This window comes from Schistocerca americana, chromosome 10 (assembly GCF_021461395.2).
Source record: "Schistocerca americana isolate TAMUIC-IGC-003095 chromosome 10, iqSchAmer2.1, whole genome shotgun sequence".
Taxonomy (NCBI): domain Eukaryota; kingdom Metazoa; phylum Arthropoda; class Insecta; order Orthoptera; family Acrididae; genus Schistocerca; species Schistocerca americana.
The window spans coordinates 91,526,768-91,554,317 of record NC_060128.1 but is presented as its reverse complement, the minus strand read 5'-3'; the positions used below and the strand labels follow the sequence as shown (position 1 = coordinate 91,554,317).

The 27,550-nt window shown below is 40.8% G+C and overlaps 1 protein-coding gene across 5 annotated transcripts in view; it reads right to left on the bottom strand.

The window, feature by feature from the left end:
- Positions 1 to 26,692, bottom strand: part of LOC124552586 (1,5-anhydro-D-fructose reductase-like) — a 51,559-nt gene extending 24,867 nt beyond the window's left edge. Inside the window, exons 1-3 of one of the 5 annotated variants that reach the window (XM_047126907.1) lie at positions 26,568 to 26,692; positions 21,848 to 22,022; positions 18,027 to 18,194 (exon numbers count right to left, since the gene is read on the bottom strand). In XM_047126907.1, the coding sequence (XP_046982863.1) occupies positions 18,027 to 18,194; positions 21,848 to 22,022; positions 26,568 to 26,644 (420 nt within the window). In that variant the 5' untranslated portion in view covers positions 26,645 to 26,692. Of the gene's footprint in view, positions 1 to 18,026; positions 18,195 to 21,847; positions 22,023 to 25,708; positions 25,824 to 25,864; positions 26,003 to 26,158; positions 26,175 to 26,320; positions 26,435 to 26,567 lie in introns of those variants that run through there. The other 4 variants (XM_047126908.1, XM_047126911.1, XM_047126909.1 and 1 more) reach the window with 4 other exon arrangements.
- Positions 26,693 to 27,550: the final 858 nt, after the last annotated feature.

The following is a 27,550-nucleotide window of genomic DNA, read 5'->3' as shown; positions in this document are numbered from 1 at the left end:
GCACTTAGAGACACATTCTCTGTCACTTGTGATGACTGGAGTTGAGCCCTAACTCAGAGATTGTATGCTCTTGTCGCATAAGTGTCCGAAGGCCTTCCCCATGTCATTACCACTGTGGTGCTCCCCTTGTCTTTTCCTCATCATTACCACAGTGTTTCTCCCCTTCCTACATGCAATCGTAATTTGATGCAGCAGGGGAATCTGGGATGCATTTAGTTTGAGACTTTCTAGGATATATTTGGTTTGAGACTTTCTTGGTTGTTGATAAAACTACTGTTGCGTTTGCTTCTTAACTTGCAAATTTTATGAAGTGGTCCATCTCTCACAGCATGTGCTCTGCTGTGGCCCATTTCTTCACATATTCCAGTCCTTAATACCATTTGTATTTGTTTTTCATCGTCCCGGTAATGACAGATTGTCCAGTCATTCCAACATAGGACTTTTCCATATGTGCACTGTATACATTGTACTCCTGACACTGTGATTCTCTTTTGTCCTTTGCCAATCTGAGAAACTCCCTGATCATCACTCAGTTAATTTATAGCTTTGTGCTTTGTGTGAACAATATAAAGGAAATTCTGTCTGTCACCCTGGGGATGTATGGCATAAAGACCTTAGTGCTTCTGACATAACCTGGTGTTAAAACTTGACACTTTCCATGTAATTGCTTGAGTGCTAATTGGTCCAGGTATTGCATCTGAGATATGAGATATTGCAGTTCACATGTTCACCTTGCACACATACTAGTGTATGAATCATACGGTTTTCTGAAGCCAGTAAAATCTATGAACATGATCACAGTTCCAAAAAGAAAGAGGAAGGCATCAGTGCAAACATATCAAATTTCTAAGTTTCAATGAATGAGCATTGTAAGTAGCAACAGAAGAGCTACAGCAGTAATTAACAGGAAAATGCCCAGGCCTTTCCCTCCCCTCGCAGATATGAAATATAACTACTGGCTTTTGGCTCAAGCCCTGTTCATCACCACCAACAGAGGGTGCATTCCTGCAACTTGTGCTGATGAAAGGTCACAAACATCAGTAAGCATATGTTGGCTGAAGATACTGAAACAAAAGTCTATAGGCATTATGTGAAAAAGTGATCATTAAAGCCACACCAATATTGTATCCTTTTTTTCTCATATCTAACCTTCTAATTTAATTACATAATGCAATTGGATAGGTAAGAAATCTACTCACCAAGTGGTGGCAGAACACACATATAAAAGGTTATAATTAGACAAGCTTTTGGAGCCACTGGTTCCTTCTTCAGGCAGAAGGGTTGAAGGGGATGGAGGACGGATGAAGGAAAAGGACTGAAGAGGTCTAGGAAAAGGAGTAGATTTTGGAAAAGTCAGTCAGAAGTGTGGGTCAGGGGAGGCTTACCGGACGGGATGAGAAGGAAACACTGATTGTTGGGGAGTGCACTGGACGAGATTTAAAAACCTGAGAGCTTGAAGGTGGAAGACAGGGTAATATGCAAGATTACTGCTAAAACACAGTGTATGATCTAATAAAAGTGAAAAGCTAAATGCACCACCTTCTTTTATGTGTGTGTCCCGCCACCGCTTTGTGAGTAGGTTTTTTATCAATACAATTGCATTATATTGTCAAAAATTCATTGTTTTTGTTCTTCTAATTTAAGTGGCAGAATTCCCCTGCCTCCCCGAAGGATTACAGTTCGACATCTGTTCTAAACTGCCACTTGAATTGCTCTATTTACTATTTATGAGAAAAATAAAATTGGTAGTGGCTCAGTACCTTGTTTGGAGCATAGTTGCTGACCGTAACATAACACAAGTACACTGAAGTGACAAAAGTCATGAGATAGCGATATGCAGATATGCAGATGGCAGTAGTATCGCGTACACAAGGTATAAAAGGGCAGTGCATTAGCAAAGCCGTCATTTGCACTCAGGTGATCCATGTTAAAAGGTTTCCGATTTTATTATGGCTGCACGATGGGCATTAACAGAGTCTGGACACACAATAGCAGTTGGAGCTAGACGCACGGGATATTCCATTACAGAAATCACTAGGGAATTCAATACTCAGAGACCCGCAGTGTCAAGAGTGTGCCAAAAATACAACATTACAGGCATTACCTCTCACCACGGACAACGCAGTGGCCAACGGCCTTCACTTAACATCCGAGAGTAGCAGCCCTCGTGTAGAAATGTCAGTGCTAACAGACAAGCAACACTACATGAAATAACCACAGAAATCAATGTGGGATGTACGACAAATGTATCTGTTAGGCCAGTGCGACAAAATTTGGCATTAGCAGGCTATGACAGAAAGACAACTGATGTGATTGCCTTTGCCAACCGCACATCACAGGGTGTATACGGGGACAAGGAAAAAAATTCCCAGATTTCCCGGTTAAAAGTACACTTTCTCCCAAGTGAAAACACACATTTTCTCTGTTTAAGTGGCAGTAAACTTTCCCTCAGAACTGTAAAATTTATCAATCTTTGAATGGTTTAGGTTTTACAGACCGGCGTAGAACTTCCTGGCACTTTTAGAAAACGAACACACACTGAGGTGAAAAAAAACTGCGCGTTTTGGGACAAGCTTCTACGTGCAGCAACATGTACACTGCCTATTTTCGTATCACGAAAGTGTATATTTGAGTTCCACCAATCAAAGCAGTTTAGTGAAATCGAGATTGCGATGCTTTTGTAAGTCAGTCATAGCTCGTATCACATGATCTCGGCAGCTGATGACAGCAGATCTTCAGAGGACAGGGCACGTCATGTATTCAGCCAATAGCAACATCAGTGTTAACACACAAATAGGAAAAGTTAATGGTTTAAATTAATGTACACAGTGTAGCTACAAGAAACGCTAAGCTTTCACGTATAGTATTTGTCTTCTTCATGTGTGTTACACTTTAAGATACATCACGCAAATGTGCCAGTAAAATTTTAAATAATGACGTAAATGTTTGGCCTTCAAAGTGTTAAGCTTTAAATGAGAGTCAAACGCTCTGTGATTTAAGAAACTCAAAGGACATTGTTGTACGTAACATAATTCATTTCGCATAAAATTATATTTATTTTGAAAATAACACTTTTCAAACCACCATTCGCAATATTTTCCTGTGACCTGTTAGAATTCATTTCACCAACTATCAGACAACACCAGAAAACAGGTGTTACAGCCCATGCGCAACTACGATGATGTAGGAAGCCCGTATGTTCCTTTACAGATCTTGCATAGCATTAAGAGATCTTAAATTTCATCATAAACGAAACAGGACATCACATGATACTCCAAAAACATTGGAATTTCGTAAATAATACTAAAATACGTAATTCGGCTTAAAGAGTGTCCAGATTCACAAAGATGTAGGCCCCAACCTGATATAAAGTTTTCGGGATGCAAATTTTCTTGGAGTACCAGTACTGTATTATCTCATGTTTGGTTCTTTATTATGGCGTAATGCTATATGTGCCAGAAGATGAAATTTTGCAAATAGTTGAAACTAGCCAATGGTGTGGAATGAAACACTTTGTTTCAAATAAATTTACTGCCTCTTCGAAAAAGACTAATAACAGACAAATTTCTTTAGCAGATTGACAAAAATAACTTCACTGTTCAGCAAGGCAATTAATGCTTAACTGCCAAAAACGTGGAAATAAAATAAAATTGGAAAACTGAAACTAATAACATATTTTAGCCTTCTGTATTATGTGAATTATTTTAGTTCACTTGATAGCTCCCGGCCACAGAATTATATTTTGTTTTCATTTAACATGAGAGCTGTAAATAAAGAGTAAATAGCAAAATCACTAAAAGTGGAGACTATTGCCCCACCCCACTAAAACTCTGACTGCTCTGCGCACGTGTGAATTTAGTAGCTTGCGTTCGCTAGAAAAATTTTTCCCGGTAGCATCTGGCAGCTTGTTGGTACTGCTGATACAGCTAACACTCCTCCAGTCACACTTCAAGTAGGCACAAGCGGTAGAAGGTACTGCTCACATGCAACTCAACAGCGCACGCGCAAGAGCCCGCTAGCAACTCTTCAAACGAACCTGATGTGAACAGTTGTGAAGTCACGGTCATCAGAAGCAGTTTGTTGTTATGAAGATTTGCATAGTCTTCGTCCTACAGCCTTTGGCACATTTCACTGTTGGCAGACGCTTGTGTGTGCAGTGTTTCGTTGCTGTAAAGGGCACATTTCCTTTGTAACTTAGGTTTTATTTTAATTTTTTTGTCTCGTTTATGCTTTATGGCAGCAGTATTGTTCTGCAGTCGCAGCATACAGTAAAATTCTTTGTCACAGTGTCAGTTCTTACCAGTCAAAATTACAAAAATTTAACTGAAAACTAAAACAATGAAAAATTCCCGAAATTCTAAAAAATTCCCGAAATTCTAAAAAATTCCCGGATTTTTCCCGGTTTTCTCTCGGATGAAAAAATTCCCGGGTTTTTACCAGTTTTCTTAGTTGCCCCAGGGCATCAGCACCTGCAGTGCCTCTCCTTGCCTTGTGTCTATATCGGTTGGACCCCAGACAACTGGAAACCGTGACCTGGTCAGACGAGTCCCGATTCCAGGCTGGTAAGAGCTGATGCTAGGGTTCGAGTGTGGCTCAGACCCACAAAGTCGAGGAGCCAAGTTGCCAACAAGGCACTGTGCAAGCTAATGGTGGCTATATAATGGTGTGGAGTGGACTGCATCCTGGATGTGTTCAGTTACTTGGAGACCATTTGCAGCCATTCACGGACACGATGTTCCCAAATAACGATGGAATTTTCAGGCACGGCAATGTGCCACGTCACCAGGCCATGACTGTTCATGACTGTTTTGAAAAACATTCTAGATGATGTGGGAGAATGACCTGGCCAGCCACATTTCTTGACATGAATCCATCAGACATCTTTGGGACATAATTGAGAGCCAGCCTGTGCACAAAATCCTGCACTCACAACATCTTAGCAATTTTGGATGGCTATAGAGACACCATGGCTCAATATTTCTGCAGGGGACTTACAAAGACTTGTTGAATCCACATCACATCAAGTTGCTACGCTATGCCCGGCGAAAGGAGGTCGACACTATATTAGGAGGCATCTGATGACTCTTGTCAACTCAGTGTTAAGCTCTTTGTGTGTACAGTGTATCCTATTCATGTCAATTTCTGGTGCTATCGCCCTTTTTTTTAATTTCTTTCTTTCAAATCATCATGCCCCCTTAGCGGACATTTGTCACAGAAATGAGAAAAATACAGTGCTATAAAACTGTTACGATAATCCTACACAAAAAATATCTAAGATGGAAGAAACCATATGTAAAAGCTGGTTTTGCTTAAAACCTCTTTCTATAGTATGACTGAACAGAAATCTTAGTTATATGGATATAGCCCTAACAATTTACATAAGTGTTTAGTTTATGGATTTTTTTCTGTTGTACTTATATTCCATTTTATATTTCTTTCAGTGATCGTTTGATGCCTTGTTACTTCAAGATTTGTCATACACCAAAATTTATCTCAATTTAATGTACCAGCCATTTGGTGTTTTGTCTTTTATTTATCAGCAGTTTGTGTGTTTCTGTTAAGTATTTCTCTACCATTCTTTACCATGCATAATACATATTCTATGGCAAATTTACATATAATGAGGCACAAGTTGTGGACCGAAAACTTGAAATGCTGTACACGGAAAAGTAAATAATGATACTAAAATGTAATAATACTAAAGTGTAATGCATGCATCTCTTTCGAGTCCTCACTGTTGAACAATGGTGAAAGTGGATCCGATCAAGAAATAGTGAAATCAACGCAAATTTTGTGAGGGGAATGAACTGTGGGTTAATTCTGCCAAGCATGTGCTTTTTTATTTTTTACGTATCTTGTGGGATACTTAAGGACAATGTGCTTCTTCCACAATCAGCATACACCCTGCCTACCAAGAGGGTAAACCAAAAGAATATTGCTCACTGTGGTGCCACTACAGAAGCTCTGTGGGCTCTAGTATTCAGGCATGGAAGAGCACCAAATTCCCTGGTGGCTATCAGCAATAAAAATGTTAGAATATGGAAGGGTGATGGATCAGAGATATAAAGGCAGCTCATGTTTGGATCAGGAGGAAAGACTAATGGATAATATATTTGAAATGGTTTACCTAAAGGATTTTTAGTTCATATAAATGACTGTGTTGATTATGTGTTTACTATGAGTAAGGAAAGTCAGACTTAATGGCTGTAAATAAATAAATAAAGAATTCCAGGCAATTAGATTATTCATGCATATGTAACCATGATTATATTCGAAAAGGAAAGTATCATGGCAGAAGTACATTTAATTACAAAACAATGTAACAAAACATGCTAAAGTAACACATGTGCATAGAAACAAATATTAGGTGCAACTTTATTCAAGCCATTCATGCAAAAATAATGCTGTACTGATCACATCATTAAATAATATCTTCATGGAAATGGAACAAGTCAAGGAAAACATTACCAGATGAATGCAGTTATTGAACATTCCCTCTCTACATTATTACTCACTCACTTCAAGAAGACTCAGCACTGTAGCTGATTGGATGTGCTAGATCTACATTCAATCATTCATTCACCATGTTTGGTAGTTCCCATCAAGAAGGATTACAAGCACAGATATGGAATGAGTCTACGCATTCGTTAAGAAAATGAGTAAATTAGTAAGGAAGCTGTGGCCACCTCAGTCATACTATATAGCAGCTATCCACATGCTAACATTACTTTATTACAACAGTAATTTTCAAAGAAAGGATTCCTGTTTACAGGACATTTCTACTTGTCACGCAACTTGACAATCAACTCTACTTATTTCCATGTAGCTCTGACCCAGAAGACCCTTTCCATGATACAACAGGGAGGAGCAACATGCTAAATTTGCCAACACTCGCACCTTTAGTCAACACAATGAGAGATGCTTCTGAGGGCATAACATGCTTGACTGGCCTCTGAAGTGTTACATGCTATTTGGGCAAAGAACATTTCACACTTCATGGGAAGTACAAGGAACAATGATTGTAAGAGAATAATATTAAGTAGGGAGTAAGTCGTGGAACATATACTCTACGGGCATGTTTGTTTGTTTGCTTTCTTTTGCTTAACAGGCATGTAGAAAACAGGCTAAAAATCATCATACAGAAATAGAGGCCCAAAACTAAAAATTAAATGGCCTTCGCCAGATTGCTTCGGCAGATAAAAAGTAAAATGCAGTCGACAGCCCGCGTTTCATTTGCTAAAACGGCTGATAAATCAGACGGCAAACTCAAGATAGAACATAAATGGTTAAAAAAAAGGCATTCCAGTAGGAAGTGGTGGACATTTAAAATTTGGGCACAATGTGTACAAAATGGTGGGGTAGCACCACTTAGCAAATGACGGTGGCTAAAAAGGCAGTGCCCAACGCAGCCAAGTTAAAATAATCTCATCCTGTCGGGAGGGCCGAGAGAAGGTCATCAAAGGCACAGGGAGAGACTTAATAAGCCGAAGCTTATTCCCATGAAGGGAGGACCATTGGCGATGCCAAAGTGACACCACCTCCTGACAGACGGCAATGCAGAGATCATCAGAGGGAATATAAGATCTTGCGGGCTGAGGTACGAGGACTGCAGCCTTGGCAGCAGCGCCAGCAGCCTTGTTTCCTGGCAGACCAACATGACCAGGAACCCACAAAAATGTGAGCAAGTGACAATTTTCCTTGACCCACTGCACTAAGGGATGGCAGTGTACAGCGCACACACTTTGGAGGTCACTGAATGAGTCTGAGCAGAGGACACAACTGGAAAGGCTGTATCGCCAGGTGTATTCCGTGGCCTGATACAAGGCAAAGAGCTCGGCTGTAAATACTAAGGAGTGTGCCGGAAGGTGATATCGAAAGACACAGGTGCCAATGGCGAACGCACACCCGACCCCATGGTCAGTCCAAGAGCCCTCAGTGTAGACAAAGGTACTATCGCCAAGTTCCATGCGAATGTCGTGAAACTGGAGGCGATAGACCGAGGCTGGAGTAGTGTCCTTAGGAAGTGAATGAAGGCCAAGGTTAACATGGGCCACTTACTGAAACCAAGGTGGTAAAAGGTTCACACCCACTGGGAAAGTTAAAGGTAGCGTGAAGTTAAGCCTCCATATCCAGTGGCAAAAGCGGACTCCAGGAGGTAAAAGAGAAGAGGGACGAGCCCCACACTGACGGTCAAAGGAATGATCAAAGGAGGAGGCATAGAAGGGGTGGCCACGCATGGCAGACAAACGGCACATGTACCTGCTGAGGAGGAAGTCACGGCGGTAGGATAGTGGTAGTTCAGCAGCTTCAGCATACTCTCAACCAGGCTGATGTAAAACGAGCCCATGGCCAAACGGATGCCACGATGGTGGATAGTGTTGAGACGGCATAAGAGGGATGGGTGTGCAAACGCATAAACAAAGCATCCCATAGTCAAGTTTCGAACAGACAAGGGACCTGTACAAATGGAGGAGGGTGATTTGATCAGCACCCCAGGAAGTATCATTGAGGACACATAGGACACTGAGGGACTGCGTACAGCGGGCTGCCAGGTAAGAGACATGGGAGGACCAAGAGTGTTTCCTATTGAGCATGAGCCCCAGGAATTTAGTAGTTTCAACGAACGGAAAGGCAAGAGGCCCAAGATGTAGAGATGGTGGGAGAAACCATTTGCGCTGCCAGAAATTCGTACAAACGGTTTTGTCAGGGGAAAAGCGAAAGCCATTGACGATGCTCCAGGAGTAAAGATGATCAAGACAGCGCTGAAGATGTCGCTCAGTGAGACAGGTCCATGGATAGCTGCAACAGATGGCAAAACCATCAACAAAAAGGGAGATAGGTCATGATAGGGTTAATGGTGATAGCAAAGAGGACGACACTCGGGACAGAACCCTGAGGCACACCGTTTTCCTGGAAAAAGGTGTCTGACAAGGCAGAACGCGCATGCACCTTGAAAACTCGATCTTTTAAAAATGACTGGAAGAAATAAGGCAGGCGGCCACAGAAGCTCCCACGTGTAAAGAGTACAGAGGATACCAGTTTTCCAGCAGGTGTCGTAGGCCTTCTCCAAATCGAAGAACATGGCCACAGTCTGGGATTTCTGCAGAAAGCCATTCATGACACGGGTGGACAAAGTACAAGATGGTCAACTGCAGAATGCCGTACTCAAAATCCACACTGTGCATTCGTCAGTAAATAGCGAGACTCGAGCCACCATACCAGCTGGGCATGAATCGTATGTTCCATCACCTTGCAAAGACAACTGGTAAGAGAGATCGGGTAGTAGCTAGAAGGAAGGTTTTTGTCCTTGCATGGCTTAAGTATGGGTACGGTGGCTTCACACCAGCATCCGGGAAATGTGCCCTCTGCCCAGATGCGGTTGTACGTGTTAATCAAAAAGTGCTTGCCGGAAGAGAAAGGTGCTGCAACACCTGAATGCGGATAGCGTCTGGCTCTGGGGCGGAGGATCGGGATGAACTGACAGCATGATCGAGCTCCCTCGTAGTAAAGGCGGCACTGTAGCACTTGCGATTCGGAGAAGAGAAGGGTATTGCCCAAGCCGCCTCCACTTGTTTCCGATGCAGGAAGGCAGGGCGATAGTGCAAAGAGCTCGAAACTTCTGCGAAATGGTGGCCCCGGGTGTTGGAGATAGCAATAGGGTACACAATAACATCATCTGCTACTGTCAGGCCGGAAATTTGGGAATGGATCTTGGTCCCAGAGAGCCGTCGCGAGTTGGTCCACACGACAGAGGAAGGGGTGGAACTGTTCAGATAACTAGTGAATGAAAGTCAGCTAGCTCGCTCGTTATCCCGAGACACATGACAACACTTTGTGTTCATCTGTTTATAATTAATGCAGTTTGCCATCGCAGGATGACAGTTAAAAATGTGGAGAGCACATTTCCGTGCACGAATTGCATCGTGGCATGCCTCAGTCCACCAAGGGACTGGAACATGATGTGGTAAAGAGGAAGTGCAAGAAATTGAATGTTCTGCAGCAGAAGGGATAATGTTGGTGAGATAGTTCACCTGGTCATCACAATTGGGGAAATCTTGTTCTGCGAAGGTCGCCAGGGAGGTGTAAAGCTGCCAGTCAGCCTTTGTAAGCTGCCATTTGGGCATGCATGCGGACGGGGTAGGAGTCAGCAAACTGAGAGCACACAGGAAATAGTCGCTTGAGTAGATGTCAAAGACGACCTAAGGAACCATAACTGATTTAATAAGCCATTCGCTGTTTCACCTTAATGCAGCTTGCACTAAGACATGCATGGCTTAATCTTTGAGACAAGCATATGACTACTGGCGGGATCAACCAGAGAGTGGGCATGTTTGTTTTCGTGTGTGCAGACATTAAATGGGAGGTGTAGAATATGAGAAAATGGCAAGGTGTGGCAACAAGTAAACTGCTTCACCTACTGTGGGCAGTGTCTTTTACGTTTTGGTGTCGCGGCTCGGCAGTGGCTTGATCACCAAGGAGCAACCACACTCTCCAAAACTGAAAAATACAAGATGGTTTCGTGACAAATAAAATACAAGGGTTGGAACTTAAATAGTGGCAACTATTTATTCACAACCAATACAAAGGAGTTACATGTTTGCAGCTGTTACTGTCCTTCAAAGTAGTCACCAGTGTTGCGCCGAACCCATTGCCAGTGATGTGGAAGCCATAATATACTGTTAGCAGAGCCTGTTCTGTTGATCGTGCGAATGGAGCGGTCTGAAGTTATGGTGATTCTTGTATAAGACTGTGGTGGTGTTATCGTAACGCATTACATTCCTCCACTGCAGACATTCAATGCACAGTATTACTATTCATTTTTGGAGCATCACCTGCGACCAGCTTTGTGAAAGAGGTGACAACACTTTCTGTGCAACCCAACCATCATTTTGCACTACAATGCACGGGTGCATACAGCAAAACCTGTGGCTGCTCTGTTCAGACGATGGGACTGGGAAGTACTGTACCATCCACCATACTCCCCAGACTTAAATCCTTGCGACTTTGATTTGATTCCAAAGATGAAGGAACCACTTTGTGGCATTCGCTTCTGAACTGTTCCACAGATTCGACAGACAGACTGCTCCATTCGCATCATCAACAGAACAGGCTCAGCCAACGGTATACTACGTCTTCCACATTGCTGGCAACAGGTTATACACACCGCCGGTGACTACTTTCAAGGACAGTAACAGGGGCAAACATATAACTTTTTTGTAACAGTTGCGAATAAATAGTTGCCACTATTTAAGCTCCAACCCTCGTATATTGCAACCTTGAACATTATTTTGAGCCTTTGAGGCATAGGTCATATGAAAAGTTGTGTTCTACTCTAATCCACAAGTTACTCTATTGATCTGTACAAAATATATGTATGAAAAGGAAAGTAGTGGACGTGCTTTTTTTGTGATATGAGTAGAAGTTATCTTCTTTTGCTGGAATAGCAGCTGCAGAGCATGAAGAATCAAGCCTTTCCTTGCCTACACATGGTATTTCAGACGCAATGATTAGCAGGACCGCTATTTCAAGAGAATCAACTACAGCAACCAGATTAAAAGAAAAAAGATAAATACATCAGATTTTACGTCAGGAGACAGATCTCATCAAGTGTTCTGACTCACCTTCAAACACAAAGGCAAGCCAGCAGTTGCATAAAACCCTAAACCAACAAGTAAGACACTTTACCTCAATTAGTTTATTTGTGTGTTGACTTCATTTGATGTTGTTATCTAGCTGGGCACTGAGAAATTTTATATAGCATGTTTCATTTACCATATGACCATTAATGTCTGCTCCCAGTACTAACAAGTTTTTAGTGCTGATCTGAAATTACGTAATATGACTGAGACAAATTGTAAGCTTTGATCCACTTATAGAAATCTTCAGCTGTCAGCTGAGCTCTGTCTGGTAAGGCGCAGTTTGAACCCCTGGTTGGTCTGCGTGTGATATCAACCAACATTACATTTTTTTAGCCACCCTTTAAAGTTGCTGGACGATCATTGACACAGGTTGCAAACAGGAGTAGACACAGTACCCATACTTTTGACACTCCATATATTATGTCCCCCCATTGTGAGGTTATTTTCATGCCTGAGATGAGATACAGTCTGTTAATGAGACACTGTTTTCTATTACAAAGGTAAGATCCCATCCATAACATTTTAGTCCGCAAAGTAGAATTTCATGATCCACATGATAAGAGGCTTTGGAAAAGTCACAGACTATAGCAATACAATAATTGTTTCAAAAGACAAAGGAATTTAGCAATTAGCCACAAATACACTATGTATTTTTTTACTGCAATGTAAATTTCAGGTGTTGAATAGTTCGCTTCAATGTATTTGAATCAAGTCATATACGCTCATCAAGCTTTTGACAACATGTTGTTATATGACTACGTGATCAAAAGTATCCGGACACCTCGCTGAAAATGATGTGAAAGTTCGTGGTGCCCTCCATCGGTAATGCTGGAATTCAATATGGGGTTGGCTCACACTTAGCCTTGATGACAGTTTCCACTCTAGCAAGCATACGTTCAAACAGGTGCTGGAAGGTTTCTTGGCAAATGGCAGCCCATTTTTCACGGAGTGCTGCACTGAGGAGAGGTATTGATGTCTGTCAGTGAAGCCTGGCACGAAGTTGGCATTCCAAAACATCCTAAAGGTGTTCTATAGGATTCAGGTCAGGACTCTGTGCAAGCCAGTCCATTACAGGGATGTTATTGTCATGTAACCACTCTGCCACAGGCTGTGCATTATGAGCAGGTGCTCAATCATGTTGAAAGACATCCCCGGATTGTTCTTCAACAGTGGGAAGCAAGAACGTGCTTAAAACATCCATGTAAGCCTGTGCTGTGAAGGTGCCATGCAAAACAACAAGGGGTGCAATCCCCCTCGATGAAGAACACGACCGTACCATAACACCGCCGCCTCCGAATTTTACTGTTGGCACTACACATGATGGCAGATGACATTCACCGGGCATTCACCATGCCCACACCCTACCATCGGATCACCACATTGTGTACAATGGTTCGTCAGTCCACAGAACATTTTTCCACTGTTCAATTGTCCAATGTTTACACCCCTTACACCAAGTGAGGCGTCGTTTGGCATTTCCCAGCATGATCTATTGCTTATGAGCAGCCGCTCGACCATGAAATCCAAGTTTTCTCACCTCCCACCTAACTGTCATAGTACTTGCAGTGGATCCTGATGCACTTTGGAATTCCTGTGTGATGGTCTGCATAGATGTCTGCCTATTACACATTACGATCCACTTCAACTATCTGCAGTCTCTGTCAGTCAACAGACGAGGTCCACCTGTACACTTTTGTGCTGTACATGTTCCTTCATGTTTCTACTTCACTATCACATCAGAAACAATGGACTTAGGGATGTTTAGGAGTGTGGAAATCTCACGTACAGACATGACACAAGTGACATCCAATGATCTAACCATGTTCGTAGTACGTGAGTTCCATAGAGAGCTCCATTCTGCTCTTTCACAACGTCTAATGACTACTGAGATTGCTGATTTGGAGTACCTGGCAGTAGGTGGCAGCACAATGTACCTAATATGAAAAACTTATGTTTTTGGGGGTGTCTAGATACTTTTGATCACGTAGTCTACATGACAGTTAGAATCTGACCATATACATCCTAAGATCATAAAAGAGCATGATGTCAAAAGGTTGATAAGTCTATATGATTCAATCTAAATGTATTGAGGAAAGACTCTTTTAGTCTACAGGCCCTGTGCACAAAAGTTCCAATGGTATTAAAATTTGGTTAGGATAACTTTTCTCGTTTATACTACCACAGCTGGAGTGCACCTTCACACACAAACAGCCCCCACCACGATCTCCGAAGTGGGTGACACTAACGCGCCCCTAGGACATCAGCTGTCAGTGCATCTGACAATTTGACGTACTGCGCTCGCTGGGCTCTAAGAGCAAGCAATACACATGTGGACTCTTCTGCCAACAAACACACCAGCAGCTAAGGAATCACAAACATGTTTTGCTTGTCTTTTCTTTTTGTTGTGGCCGGCAAGGGATCAAGTGCCAACTTCAATTCATTCTTATTTAGAGTTTTCTTCTCCTTTAACATGCCTTTGGGACCTAGGACTTTGCAACCAGCCAAATGATATACAGGACAGCCCTGACATAAATCCACAACTGGCTGTTGCAATAGTGCTGGCGCAACACCTTACAGTGGAACAGGAAAGGGAGGCAATGACAGTGGCACATAACGTGCCCTCCGCCACACACCGCTGGGTAGCTTGCGGAGTATAAATGTAGATGTAGATTCTGGCATCAGTGGATGACTGTGTTAAGAAGGAAAAGGGGAGGGGCTGAAGGAATGGCTGTTTGAAACAAAATGGAGAAATAATTCACTGAGCTCGGGATCTATTTTCTCAATGATGATGAGCATGAGGGCTCGGTCTAGGGAGCAGAAGTTACAGGATGCCTGCCATGGATTTGGGCCTAACTATAGGAATAAGAAGTGGGCAAGATGGCAGTTCCTGTCTATGCAGCTAGTGGCCAGTCCTGGTGAGCACTGACAAAGGTGGATAGCACTAGATCATCTGCTCTTGAGTCTGGAAACTTAAAGAGGCATGTGCTCTGGGTTAAGTATGGATTATGAGACACACACACACACACACACACACACAGACAGACAGAGAGAGAGAGAGAGAGAGAGAGAGAGAGAGAGAGAGAGAGAGAGAAGCGATTGTGTTCTGCTCTTCAGGACCCTCCAATGACCACGGATGTCACCCCACCTCCACATTCGCTATTGCTAAACCAATGGCATTAACTCACCGGCAATATTCAGCAGACGGTTGAAGTCATCTCATGTCAGCAGCCTCAGTTTTCAAAGATAAACAGCCTGGATCACATATGCACAGCAGAAGTTACACTGGGAGAAAACTTGCAAAGAGTTGGCTGGAGCCTTGGAATAAAATTTTTTAAACTAAATTCATAAATATTTGCCAACTAGCTAGCATCTTATTACACTACACAGTGCAGCTCAACACATTGTTTCCACAGCTGACTACCCGACAGGAGTCTACTATTGTTGCAGCGCACTTGACCAGAGTATGAGAGTGAAGTGATTTTTCTTGTTGGTTTAGGGTTTTATGTAGCTGCTGGCTCTCTCCTTGTAGCTAAAACTGAGGCAGAATACTTCACAAGATCTGTCATCTGACGTATTAACCTTTTACTTTTTTTTTAATCTGGTCGCCATAGTTGAACCTCTTGAAGTAGAGGTCCCACTTATCAGTGCCTCTGAAATCCCATGTGCAGCCAAGGAAAAGCTTGATTTATTCACATTCTGCAGCTGTTATTGGAACAAAAGAAGATAACTTCTACTCATATCACAAAAAAGCACATCCACTACTTTCTACTTTCCTTTTACAAATGTATGTTTCCTTGAATGGGTGTACAGATCATTAGAGTGACTCGTGAATTAGAGTAGAAGACAACTTTTAATACTACATGTGCCTTGAAGGCTCAACATGACATTCAAGATTACAATATACTTTATTTGTCAAAAAATCATCTAGTCTTTTGTTTTCATTCTTGGACAATGTGGCTGTTTCTTGATAGTCAAGCCACCACCAAGCCGCGACACCGAAACTTAAAATGCCCCATCAGTCTACAGCTGGTGAAGCTGTTTGTCATCACACTTTGCCATTTTCTCATATTCCACACCTTCCGTTTAATGCCTGCACATAGTGAATAGTGTTTTATTTGTCTCATAACATACAATTTCTAATCATATGATTAGTGTACAGGAAACGTCAAAAAAATGGATAACAAAACTTAGACCTAATTGGTACAAGGAATTTTAACATTAATATAACTTTTATTTTTCTTTCCTCCCTTTTGTGAAGGACAGCTACATTTACACACAAGACTATATGTTAATTTATCCTGCTCAAATGTTCTGTACATCCTTCATGAGCTCCTCAGCAGTGTAGTAGCAGTGTTTGACAAGTATATCATATAGCTTTCTTTTCAGTGTCTCTCGGTTCATACTCAGAACATTCTTTCCTTTTGGCTTGTTAAGAATTTTCATTGCCGTATACTGAGAGACTGCACATACAGGTTTAAGCGATGAGTGGGAAGCATAAAATTGTCTTTGTTTCTCGTGTTATAAATGTGATTGAAACAGTTTTTCTTGAATAACTCTAAATTGCTGTGTAGAAAGATGATAGTATCATAGATGTATAAGGAGGGAACTGTTAATAACTGTTGTTTTTCAAACAGTGGGCGACATGATGTCCTTGGATGGGCAGTACACATGTTCCTTATTATTCTTTCCTGTAACTTTAGTATGCGCAATATATTGCTTGACTTTCCCTAAAAAGATACCATACCTTACAACTGATTGAAAGTAGCTGCGGTGTGCAATTTTCCTTGTATGCACGTCTGTTGCACCAGCTAATATTTGCATAGCAAATGCAAAGCCACATAATTTGTTTAACAGGTAGCCAACATGTTTATTCCAATTTAAATTTTTATCTAGGTACCTTGTACCACACAAGGAGTGTGAAATGTCATTTGCCTAAACAAGACGTGGCACTTCACGTGTTTCCAGCTCAACTAGTGGCAGCGTCCCTTCGGTGTTGTACATTCAACCAGTGGAATCTCCATACTAGTTATCTGTCAAATGCACGGCTCAGCTTCTCTGACCTCATCGAGAGGTCCCCCCCAACTAGGCACTGCTGCTGAACTGTGAGACTTCAGCTAGTTATGACAACACCAGGATCTGTTGAGGCAAGACCGCACAATGCGTGCCATCGCCGGGCACACTGGCAAGTCTCCATAAAGGAAATGCATTAGCTGCAGTGTTAAACGTAACAGCTTATTAGTCGTGTACTTTGTATTCCATCTTCATATGCACAGCCGTGAAAGTCTATATATTATACAAATATATAAAGTATAACAATGTTTTTAGCAACAGTAAAATGTGTCTTGGTTCACAAGGCAGTGAGAAGACCACATTTACATTAATTTTGTTGATGAGTGACTACCATGCAAAACCAAAGTTTTTTTATGTCAACTGCCTAGATAACCAGTGTTGTGATAGCAGAACTGTCAGTATTATTGGTAGCTGCTGACCTCTAGTGCTCACCTCGAGTATTCTGTTGTAGAACACTATACATTTCCCACCTTCTCTACATTTCAGATTACTACTATAGCTCAAGCCCATGGTCTTGCCACAGTGGTCACATAGGTTCCCATCATATCACTGAAATTGAACACTGTCAGGCTCGGCTAGCACTCGGATGGGTGACCGTCGTCTGGGTCTGCCAAGAACTGTTGTCATGTGGAGTGCACTCAGCCCTTGTGAGGCAAATTGAGGAGTTACTCAACTGCGAAACAGCAGCTCTGGTCACAAAAACTGACACTGGCCGGGAGATCAGTGTGCTGACCACAGTCAGTACCATTGTACCTACCGAAGCCTGTTTGGTCAGAGTTTTGCAGCTCAAGCTTCTTATGTGCACCTCTGTCTACAAGTCATTACTTGTTTGATGTCTATACAGTTCAAAGAACTTCAGTTTATGTTGATGGTAAGGGTTGATGTGTCTTGAAAATTGACATCAACTTTCATACTAGAAAGGTACACATGCATGGTTTCAGTATGTAAACACTGGTATGCAGGGGTCAATCCACTGTCTCTTCTCAGTGACGGGATCACGGAATATGCACATTGCTGATCTGATCAGTGAAATGCATCAGCCACTGGATGAATTACCAAGTGATCATAAGCTAGTAACCTCCAATAGAGACAAAGCAAGTGAAACGGTAGCACACATAATGGTGTCGTCAATGCCAGTAAAATATTTGGCAAATTTATTGTGGATGATAGAAGGAGTTTGAACATGTTGTTGCAACTGTAGGTCATGTGGGGGCACCAAGGCATCGAGAGAAAATAGCACACTATGCACCAACTGTTAAAAAGAGCACATCTCACAAGTTGACCAAGTACACGAAACTGCAATGCTGACTTACTCACCTTAGTTACAATAAAAAGGTCTTCACGTTTCAGTTTCCCCGAGTCAAACCATTTCTTTAAAGCTTGTCCTATTTCTGCTTCATTTCCATATACGTAAGCTGTATCGATGTGCCTGTAGCCGGTTTCCAAGGCGACGTCAACAGCTTGCCCAACTTCACCCTTGGAAGACTGTAAAAAGCATAATGATTACAATGAAAAGTAGTTCCAGTTTTTAAATATTAAAAATACAACTAGTACGTATGCACGCATGCACACCAGATTATATACCTACAAAAGTTCAACAAATATGACTCTAAAATTTCATTAGTACAATATATAATTTGACATACATTAAGTCCCATTTTTATTTATTCATCCATTCCTTCAGTCAATCATCCATCCATCCATCCATCCATCCATCAATCCATCCATCAATCCATCCATCCATCCATCCATCCATCCATCCATCCATCCATCCATCAATCCATCAATCCATCCATCCATCAATCCATCCATCCATCCATCCATCAATCCATCCATCCATCCATCCATCAATCCATCCATCCATCAATCCATCCATCCATCAATCCATCCATCCATCAATCCATCCATCCATCAATCCATCCATCAATCCATTCTACAGATCCTGTCAAGAATGATAATCTTTAGGTATATGAAAGGAATCAAAATATACATTGATATAAGACAAAGACATCATAATGACTGAATCTGTATATCACTGTGCTGACTCCCTTAATTTGCCTCCACTAACAGCAGCAGATTATGTGCGGCACAGGCCAAAATTAATGAAACTTCTTATGGGCAATGTATCACCATGTTCTCCAACGCCTATGCTGGTCACTTCCACTGCAGGCAGGTCTTCGACCGCCACATTTTCTGGGAGAAACAGCCCCTCAAACATAACCAAGAGGCTCATGTCATAGCAGCCATGCCTTACTGGAGTTTGCATTAACAGCAGAGTTTCATGCCTGTATTCAGTTTCCGTGTTTCCTGTCAGTCTGGTGGATGAGAGGGATTATACCATGCCTCCCATACCCCTTCGAGCTTCGTTTCCTTGAGGATTTACTTGCAGTTCTTTCAAAATCTGACAGACACAGGTCCGTTCCCCCAGTATCAGCCCCTCGATTACCAAGTGCAGTGAAATGTTTATCAATGCAGTGAAGTCTAGTGAGTGCCGGAAGTACCAGACAACTCATATTACCATTTCTTACCTGACCTTTCTGTTATCTCTCTACTGCCAAGCACACTCAGAAATGAGTTTTTCTTTTTCTCAACGCTTCACCACCAAGTGAGTCCATCTTTGTCTCGAGTCCCCTCCCCCTTTTCATGTGTACATATTTTGCCTATATGAACATTGTCCTAACAATATCTTGTAGGAACGTCTCTCCTCCAGTGTTTGTTTATTTGAGCCTTTAGATATTGCTATGTCAAACCTCTGAGTAGCTTTGCCCTGTTTAAAAGACTCCAACAGAAGCAAGGGCTTCTCTTAATTCTGGAATTTAAATTCATTTTATTTTGTTGTGGTAGTTAGTTTTTAGGAATAAATAAGTAGTTTTTATTTATTCTTGCCACATTTGTGTAAGCCTAGAAATGCAATATTAAGAACTGATGAAAGGGCTGCCTACATAATGCCAGTAATTCATGTGTGTCCTTCACCACAAGCAAAATTACATAACCTAATGTTTGTTTACATCACAAATGTCAATATCCAGCCAAAAACACATGTGCAGAAATAACAACAGTTATTTGTATCTTCTGGCTAACAGTTTGTCATTTGCTCTACAAACGTGTCTCCAATTGGCTGCCACCAATCGCACATGCACAGGTATTGCCAACATTTAAACTATACCACGAACAAGAGCAGCAGATGCATGGCCCATAGTGAAATTTAACCCTGGAATTGTTTGTTCCATGTGTTTTAGTTCTTCAACACGTGCAGAACTATTGTGAAGTTTGGAAGGTAGATAAGGTACTGTGGAAGTAATGCTGTGAGGGTGGGTCACAGGTCGTACTCTGATAGCTGAGTTGGTAGAAATCTGACCGGGTGGGCACCTAAAGACAGAAGTAAATTATGCCATGGAAGCCTAACGGCAAAGTTTCAAGAACCAGCTTTGAGTGAGTAATCAAGGAATGTACTTACGTATTGAGTATTGTCCTGTGTGAAGGGAATGAAACATAGTAAAAGTAATGTGGCTAAAGAGGAAAAACATATATGTAGAAAAATATGGAGAGGAATTAACAATTTCAACACAAGCAAGCAACAATGGTTGAAAAGAAGAACAGTGGATTAGTTAAGTATGCTGAATTCAGAAGGGTGGCAGGAAGAGAAGATATGTTAGAGGACACATTCCCATATCTGGACTTCAGCACAACTGCTGGATGGGAGGATACAAATGGGTAGCAGTACAAATTTAAACGTCAAGCAGGGCCAACATTGGTGCCTTCACAAACAACACTATGTAAACTGGCTCAATAGGAAGATGTGACCAAACAAAGTTTGTAAATATCCTTTCAAACACTATACATTCACAATACCATAAAAAGACAGCCTACACTAGCATGGTTAATCCTCTCCTGGAGTGTTACGTGGCATGGGAGCCTAGCCAGATAGGTTTGGGGACCACTGAAAAACTTTAAACAGGGCAGCTTATTTTGTAGTATTGCAAAGCAGAAGGAGGGAGTCATGATATGTTAAGCGAGTTGGAGTGTTAGGCATTTAAACAAAGCCACTTATTGTTGCACCGAGTTCTTTCCACGAAATTTCAGTCACCAACAGCCTCCTCCAAAAGACATAATATTTCGTTGTCTCTCCCCTACATATAGAGAAATGGACATCATGATAAAATAAGAGAAATCGGAGCTCACTTGAAGAAAATTAAGAGTACATTTTTCCCACATGCTATTAAAGAGTGGAACGGTCTACAAACTGTCTGAAAGTGGTTCTTTGAACTTCCTACCAAACATGTTGCTGGTAGTCAAGTTGTATTTATAACAAAAGACTGCAGACACTATTTTTATTCTCAAACTGCAATGAATTTTTGATAAATTTCACATGTGACTGAATAAATCTACAATGAGGCTGTGCTTGAATATAATGGGTCACTGTTTACACCACACCCTGTAGTAGCTAGTAGCTGTTTCACTCATTATTTCAGTATCAAAGTGAAGAAATTAGGGTAATGTTTGCTAAAGGTAACACCAAAAGACGGCAAGAGACTACACACACACACACACACACACACACACACACACACACACACACAAAACTACTGCATGTAAATGAGTATCTCAATATTCTGCAAGGCATCATTATAACTTTTAGCTTCTTCTCCACTGGCAATTTCACTACAGTTGCATTCAGTCAACAACTATGGAAAACGGCATCATATCAACTGCACAACTGCATCAATACACTAGAAATTTAATCTTACTATCACTTACCTGAAAAATAACCAAGAACAGTTACATCCAAAATTAAATGTAAAAACTAAAATAATTATTACACACTGGACCCATTTCACATAACTTTGTTTACTTATAAAAATGGAATTATCCTTGTTTTTATAGCATTACAGACATGAGGAGTAGATTATCTACTCAGCTGTACCATTTATTTATATGTAAGTGAGATACACTGTAGTTTCGCAATTGTTTCCTACAATTTCTATCATACATTCACAACTGAAAATAAATCTTGTAATTTTCTATGGAAAATAAACAAATAAAACTGACAAATTTTGGCTTTTTTAAAAATAGCTTATATTTTTCTGCAATTTGTCTCTTGCAGCAATAAGTTTCAGAATAAACTTCAGTCATCTCACCTGCCATGTTCCTAGGCCAACAATAGGCATTTTATGCCCATTGAAGAATGTCACATCTTCCAGCTTTGGCGCCATCTTTTTTGTGACAAATGTGCTACTCCAAGCAACGCTGGAACATCTACCCCACCAGCAACTGCACTGCTGGAACTTGTGAGCAGCTGCTGAATTTAGCCCACTGCAAGATAACAGTATGTTACATAATCCACTCATCTACTAATCCACAGGATGCAGATGCTTGACAATCTTATCATGTTTACTGCGGGAGTAACTTGAGTTACTGCACAGATTTAACACTAGAGTCATTGACCATCAAGTGGATACATTTTAGGAATCATCCCTACCTCCAGTTTGAATGAAATTTTGCACAAATGTTCACTGAAACATGAAATCAACCTATGAAAAATTTGAGTCTTAGGGAAAAAAAAGTTGTGGTTTTACAAGTGATAGGCAGGTTGCATAATTTCATGCAAGCTGTATGATATTTTCACCCAACTTTAGAACAGATTAAAACAAACTAATGGTCACCTATGGTGGATACCTGGATTATATGCACAACTTTTTGTTACCAACACACAGTTGAAATTGCAAGACTACACTGTTCACCATTTTCATGCTCCAAGTTTGGGAAAAAATAGCCATGGCAATTTTTCAAACTTTGGTGACTGAAATAATTTGATGAACATATGTTTAGCATCCTTTACCAACTCTGCAGAGAAGTTGGTGTTTACCACTGCTAACAACCTGCAGTAATCACTTATTCTAGAAGAAAAATCTTAAGGAAATTAATATCCAGGGAGAAATTTTATGATTTGTCTTGGACATTTTAATTCTGCCAGAGATGGCAAAGGACTTGTAAGAGCAGTCGGACAGAATAGATAGTGCCTTGTTGGTTATAAGATGAACATAAAAAAATGTAAACGATCAGTAATGAAATGTAGTCATTTTAAATCGGGTGATGTGAGGGAACTACAATTAGAAAATTTGTCACTAAAATAGTAGATACAGAATTCAGACTGAAATAGCAAAGTATTGGGTCAATGGAAGGGTCTGATTCCACCAATCAGCTTTGACTCGTGACGTAAGGCTGTTGTGGTGCGTGACGTCATGATGGTACGGAGTTTAGTTTGTGAGAGTGGCGTGTTTGTAGGTGTCGTTTTGATGTGATCAGTGGTGCTCTCTGGTGGTGTGTTAGTGTGATGTTTTTTGTTTACGTGTGTGGTGTGTTTATAAGTGGCATATTTTTGTGGTCGGTGGTTCTCTCAGGTGGTGTGTTTATGGGTAGCATGTTATGTGGCTTATGGGGCTCATTTGCGCGGTAGCATTGCGCGTATGTGGTATCGGTGGTGACTGTGCTTTCAGCGGAATATTGTTCAGTGAGTTAACGAGTTTAGTTTTGTTATGTCGACATTATTGTAGTTTTTTTCCTGTTCGTCACATGTGAATTTTGGTAAATTGCTTTGTTTATGTCTTTGGTAGGTGTGGATATGACTGACAAGGTCAATAGTTTTCGGGTGTCGGCAAAGAAGGGGGACAGTGTGTTGTCTCTAACAAAATTTCTTCAGCTATTTGGCCTGTTGGCTGAAGTCGTGAAAAGTTCAATGTGTTGTGAAGAAATGAGGCTTACTAAAGTTCCAGCATCTCGGACCAGGGAGAGCTATATGTGAAGATGTCTTAAGGATAACAGGTCAAGGGAAGTGTTAGATTACAGTTTTGATTTTCTAGGTGTTTTTGTGTTAGGGTTAACTGTGTTGGTGGTGAAAGTTTTGAGATTTATAGTGTGGTATCGCTTGTTTCTGTTAACCTATATAGGTAAAAGGAAGTGATCGATTCCAGTGGATTGTGTGTGTATTGGAATTTGGGAAGGTTGTGATGTCTTCTTATTTTAGTGTTTTTTGTCGTTTAGTGTAGTGGCGTGTGTTTATATTTAGTTTGTCCCGACCCAAAAACCCCCAATTTCCCCCGCTTGTCCCGTTAGTTTCATTATATTATTGGAGGAATATCTGTTTGGTGGTTTTTCGATCTATTTTCGTGTTTGTTGTCATGTTTACATGATGACGTCATAGGAGCGGTATGGGAGTTGTTGTGAATGGTAGTTTCCGCCATATTGACGACGTCACTGGTCAAAGCAGAAGTGAGGAATTGGATGCTTCCATTATCCCAAAGTATTTATGAAAACTAGATATCTGTTAGCATCAAATATAAATTTCAGTGTTATCAAGTATTTGGCAGGAGTTGTATAGAAGTGAAATGTGATTAACAAAAAGCACAGACACAAACAGAACAGTAGTTTTGAAGTGTAGTTTGTAGCAGTGGTTATGCATAGGTGAAGTTTCTTCCTCAGCATAGACTACAATGGAGCTACACCAAATCAGTCTTTGGACTGAAGACCACCGCCACCACCAGCACCAAATAGTCTTTTTGACGTGGGACAACACAGCAGCAGATGTACTCTTGATATCCTAAGTACTCACTATGTAACCAAACAAATCCATGAAAACCTGAACACCATCACATACATAGGGTTAATTTTTTACCTTGCTTCCATAATTAGACAGTTGGGTGGCTATTTGAATGTACACACCTCTAATCTTGGGTAGCATATGAAAATCTATGTGACAGCTCAGTGTATACTTCAGGCCTCACCCCTTTGCCACAGAACAGGAATACTGTTTATTCACAAAAGTTGTTTCTCCGGTGGGAAACAATAATTGAGGAAAAGAAGAAACTTTATGTTCCATCAAAAGTGAAGCTATTACAGATGAGGCACCAGTTTTGCATGTGAAAGGACACGGTAAAAAAGTGGATTGACAGAAGTCTTCGATACTGTTTCATCAACCAAACTGCCATCTTTTAATCTAACCTAGACATCAGGCTACACTACTAATCAGCATGACATCACATCTAACATTTTGTAGTCAGTGTCACTGGTTTCGCCAACTCCCAAACGAACGGTCAGCTTCCAGCCTAATCAAGGCCTTGGTCTATGCTACAGACCAATCTGTCAAAACCTACATTGCAAAATGTAATATTTATTACACAAGAAAGTTAGTGCCAGTGTTCTATCCTTATCCTTTTTGGGTACATATGATGTTACATGTCAGATTATCGTGACACTACAGTACAAAACCAACATCAGGTACCAGTAGGTTGAGTTGGCCCAAGCAACTCTCAATATCATTTTAAAGGCTATCATACCAGCTTCCACATTAATTTTGAGAATGATGGAATAAATTAAAGTTGGACTGTTGAAGGCCTACTGGGAAACCCTTTTTTATAACTGTGGATCTAATACATTAATGAGTATACAACCTACAACCCATATGTAGGCTACATCACTTTTGTTTGGTTACACATATTACTTTTCTGTCTTCATTTTATTTATCATTGTCTATATGTTTGGGTAATTTTTACAGGTGACAAAAATGACAGTTGTCTAAATAACACAGTAAAAACACTTCAACAATCATCTTGATGTAAACTACTTTAATATATAGCTTGGCAGAGTTCTTTGGGTACACATTCAGATTTAACCTGGTTCCTGTCTCCAGGCTTGTAATATTTATGAAATGCATTAAAATATATTACACAAGCTGGCTATGGATGTAGAAATTAAGACTAATCCGAAAATTATTTGTTGATATGAAGGATTATATTCTGTCACAAACATGTCTACTGATTATAGGGGAAACGACATTAGACTCTGATTATCAATGCACTTTACAAATTCTAGGTGATCCATAAACGGAAGCTTTGGATCCCACTCATGTGAGTGTCCAGTATGTATAGATTTTTTGAGAACGACCATTATTCATACTATACTACTACTTCTCGCAAAAAATTCTTTCTCAGTATTAATATTACCTTTACTACCCACAGAAAATTTACTTTCTGCCTATGAAAACTAGCCGCCGCACTCACTGTCCAACAAAATCATTTTAAACTGATGTACAAAAAAGTGACAAACTGCGTGAAGTTAAATTAAAAATTGTAGACCCTATTATTTCGAAGGGATATTACCCTTTTGTAGAACTGCTGAAATCTTGGTAAAGATAATAAATATGTGACGATGATTTTTTTCTGATTTCGTTTCAAACTGCTTATCAGCAATTACATAACATCAGAACAGTCTTGTGCCAAACAGAACGTATTCTCCAGCAGCAGAAGAAAAAGTAGAAGGGAGGAAAAGAAGAGAGAGAGAGAGAGAGAGAGAGAGAGAGAGAGAGAGAAAACGGTTTCACGTGACTCCTCGCCCGGGTGCGGATGATGCACACTTGGCAAAGAATTCATTCAGGCTGTCTGAAATTTGCTTACATTTACGTAGGCCACATTCGAATTATCTGGCCTACTCTCGAAGTAGTACAAACTAGACTAAATATCACACTGCAAAATTCGTTTCGAATTGGGGGAAAAAATAGCAATTTGAGAAAACTAGTCGCTGCAGGTAAACCAAAACGCACTCTAAAGGAAACGCACCAAATATTTTCACTTCTACGAAAGCACAGCACCTCCTCCTTCCCACTTTTCAGAAGCGCTGATTACCACTGCACCGTCAAACACTTTCAAATTATTATGTCAGTCACTCTTTTGTTTATTCGCGGTGTTGGGCAGCAATTAGCTGCCAACGTAACGAATCTGATTCAAGACGGGGCAACGAAATTTTGCTGCTCTCTTACAATTACTGAAGTGAGTTTACAGTAGAAAATGTTAAAGATTATCACACCTTCGCACTCCGCAAGTAGTCCAGCCAGTAATATGAACGAGCTTAGCAACTGAGTTCTTCAAATGCAAGACCACCATCTCTATAGGTTACTTCCACTGTAAAGACAATCGCCTACTGTACCATACTTCAACTGTGAAGTAGTCGACCGCAATTGCGAAATATGTTGTAACATTGCCTACACTGAAGATTCATGTAATACACCTTAGATAATTAACAAGCAGTGAAATATCCACACGAAAAACAAAATGACTGTGTCACATTCGAAATTTACTATTTAAAACGATGACTTGGCAACGAAAAGTTATTCAACGTAGGGGGCTGTGCAGATTGATAATGCATTGCAGTGTTCAGCGGATTTAAACAGTATACGGAATTTTCATCAGATCTTCAGACTGCTGTGGTCATTTCATCTTCTACAGTCAAAGTTCGATTTCAAAGTTCCGAGGCGCGTCGGAAAACCTTTCGAATTTGGCAGTTCACATGCGTAAATCTTACTCCGCATGTCACCTAAAACGCATAGTCGATGGAACTTACTTTGTAAAACTTATTAAAGTTTCTCGTTTGCATATTAACGGTTGCAGTTGACAATGTGATTGATTGTACGCCTCTTGAGCGAGTTGTCCATTGTAATTTTCTATCTTACCCTTCGTATGGACTCAGTTGGGCTACATAGAGAGAGACGAACATATTGTAACTAGAGCACAATCCCGGCTCCTTGATTTTTACGAGATATTAGTCATCAATCGTCCTCTGTAGTCTTCCAAATGCTCAAACTTCAAAATTCACCATGGTCTTCGCACTGTACGACATGTCGTTGGGTTTAAATGTTGTTCATCAGTCGAGGGTTTGTTACCTTACCATCAAGACAGGTTACAACTCTCCGGCCAAACAAATGTGTCTGAGCCTCTCACTGAAAACAAAACCATTTCCCCAGAAGTGTTGAAAAGTTTACTTACTTGTAGAACGCTTCGCTCTTGTCTGTT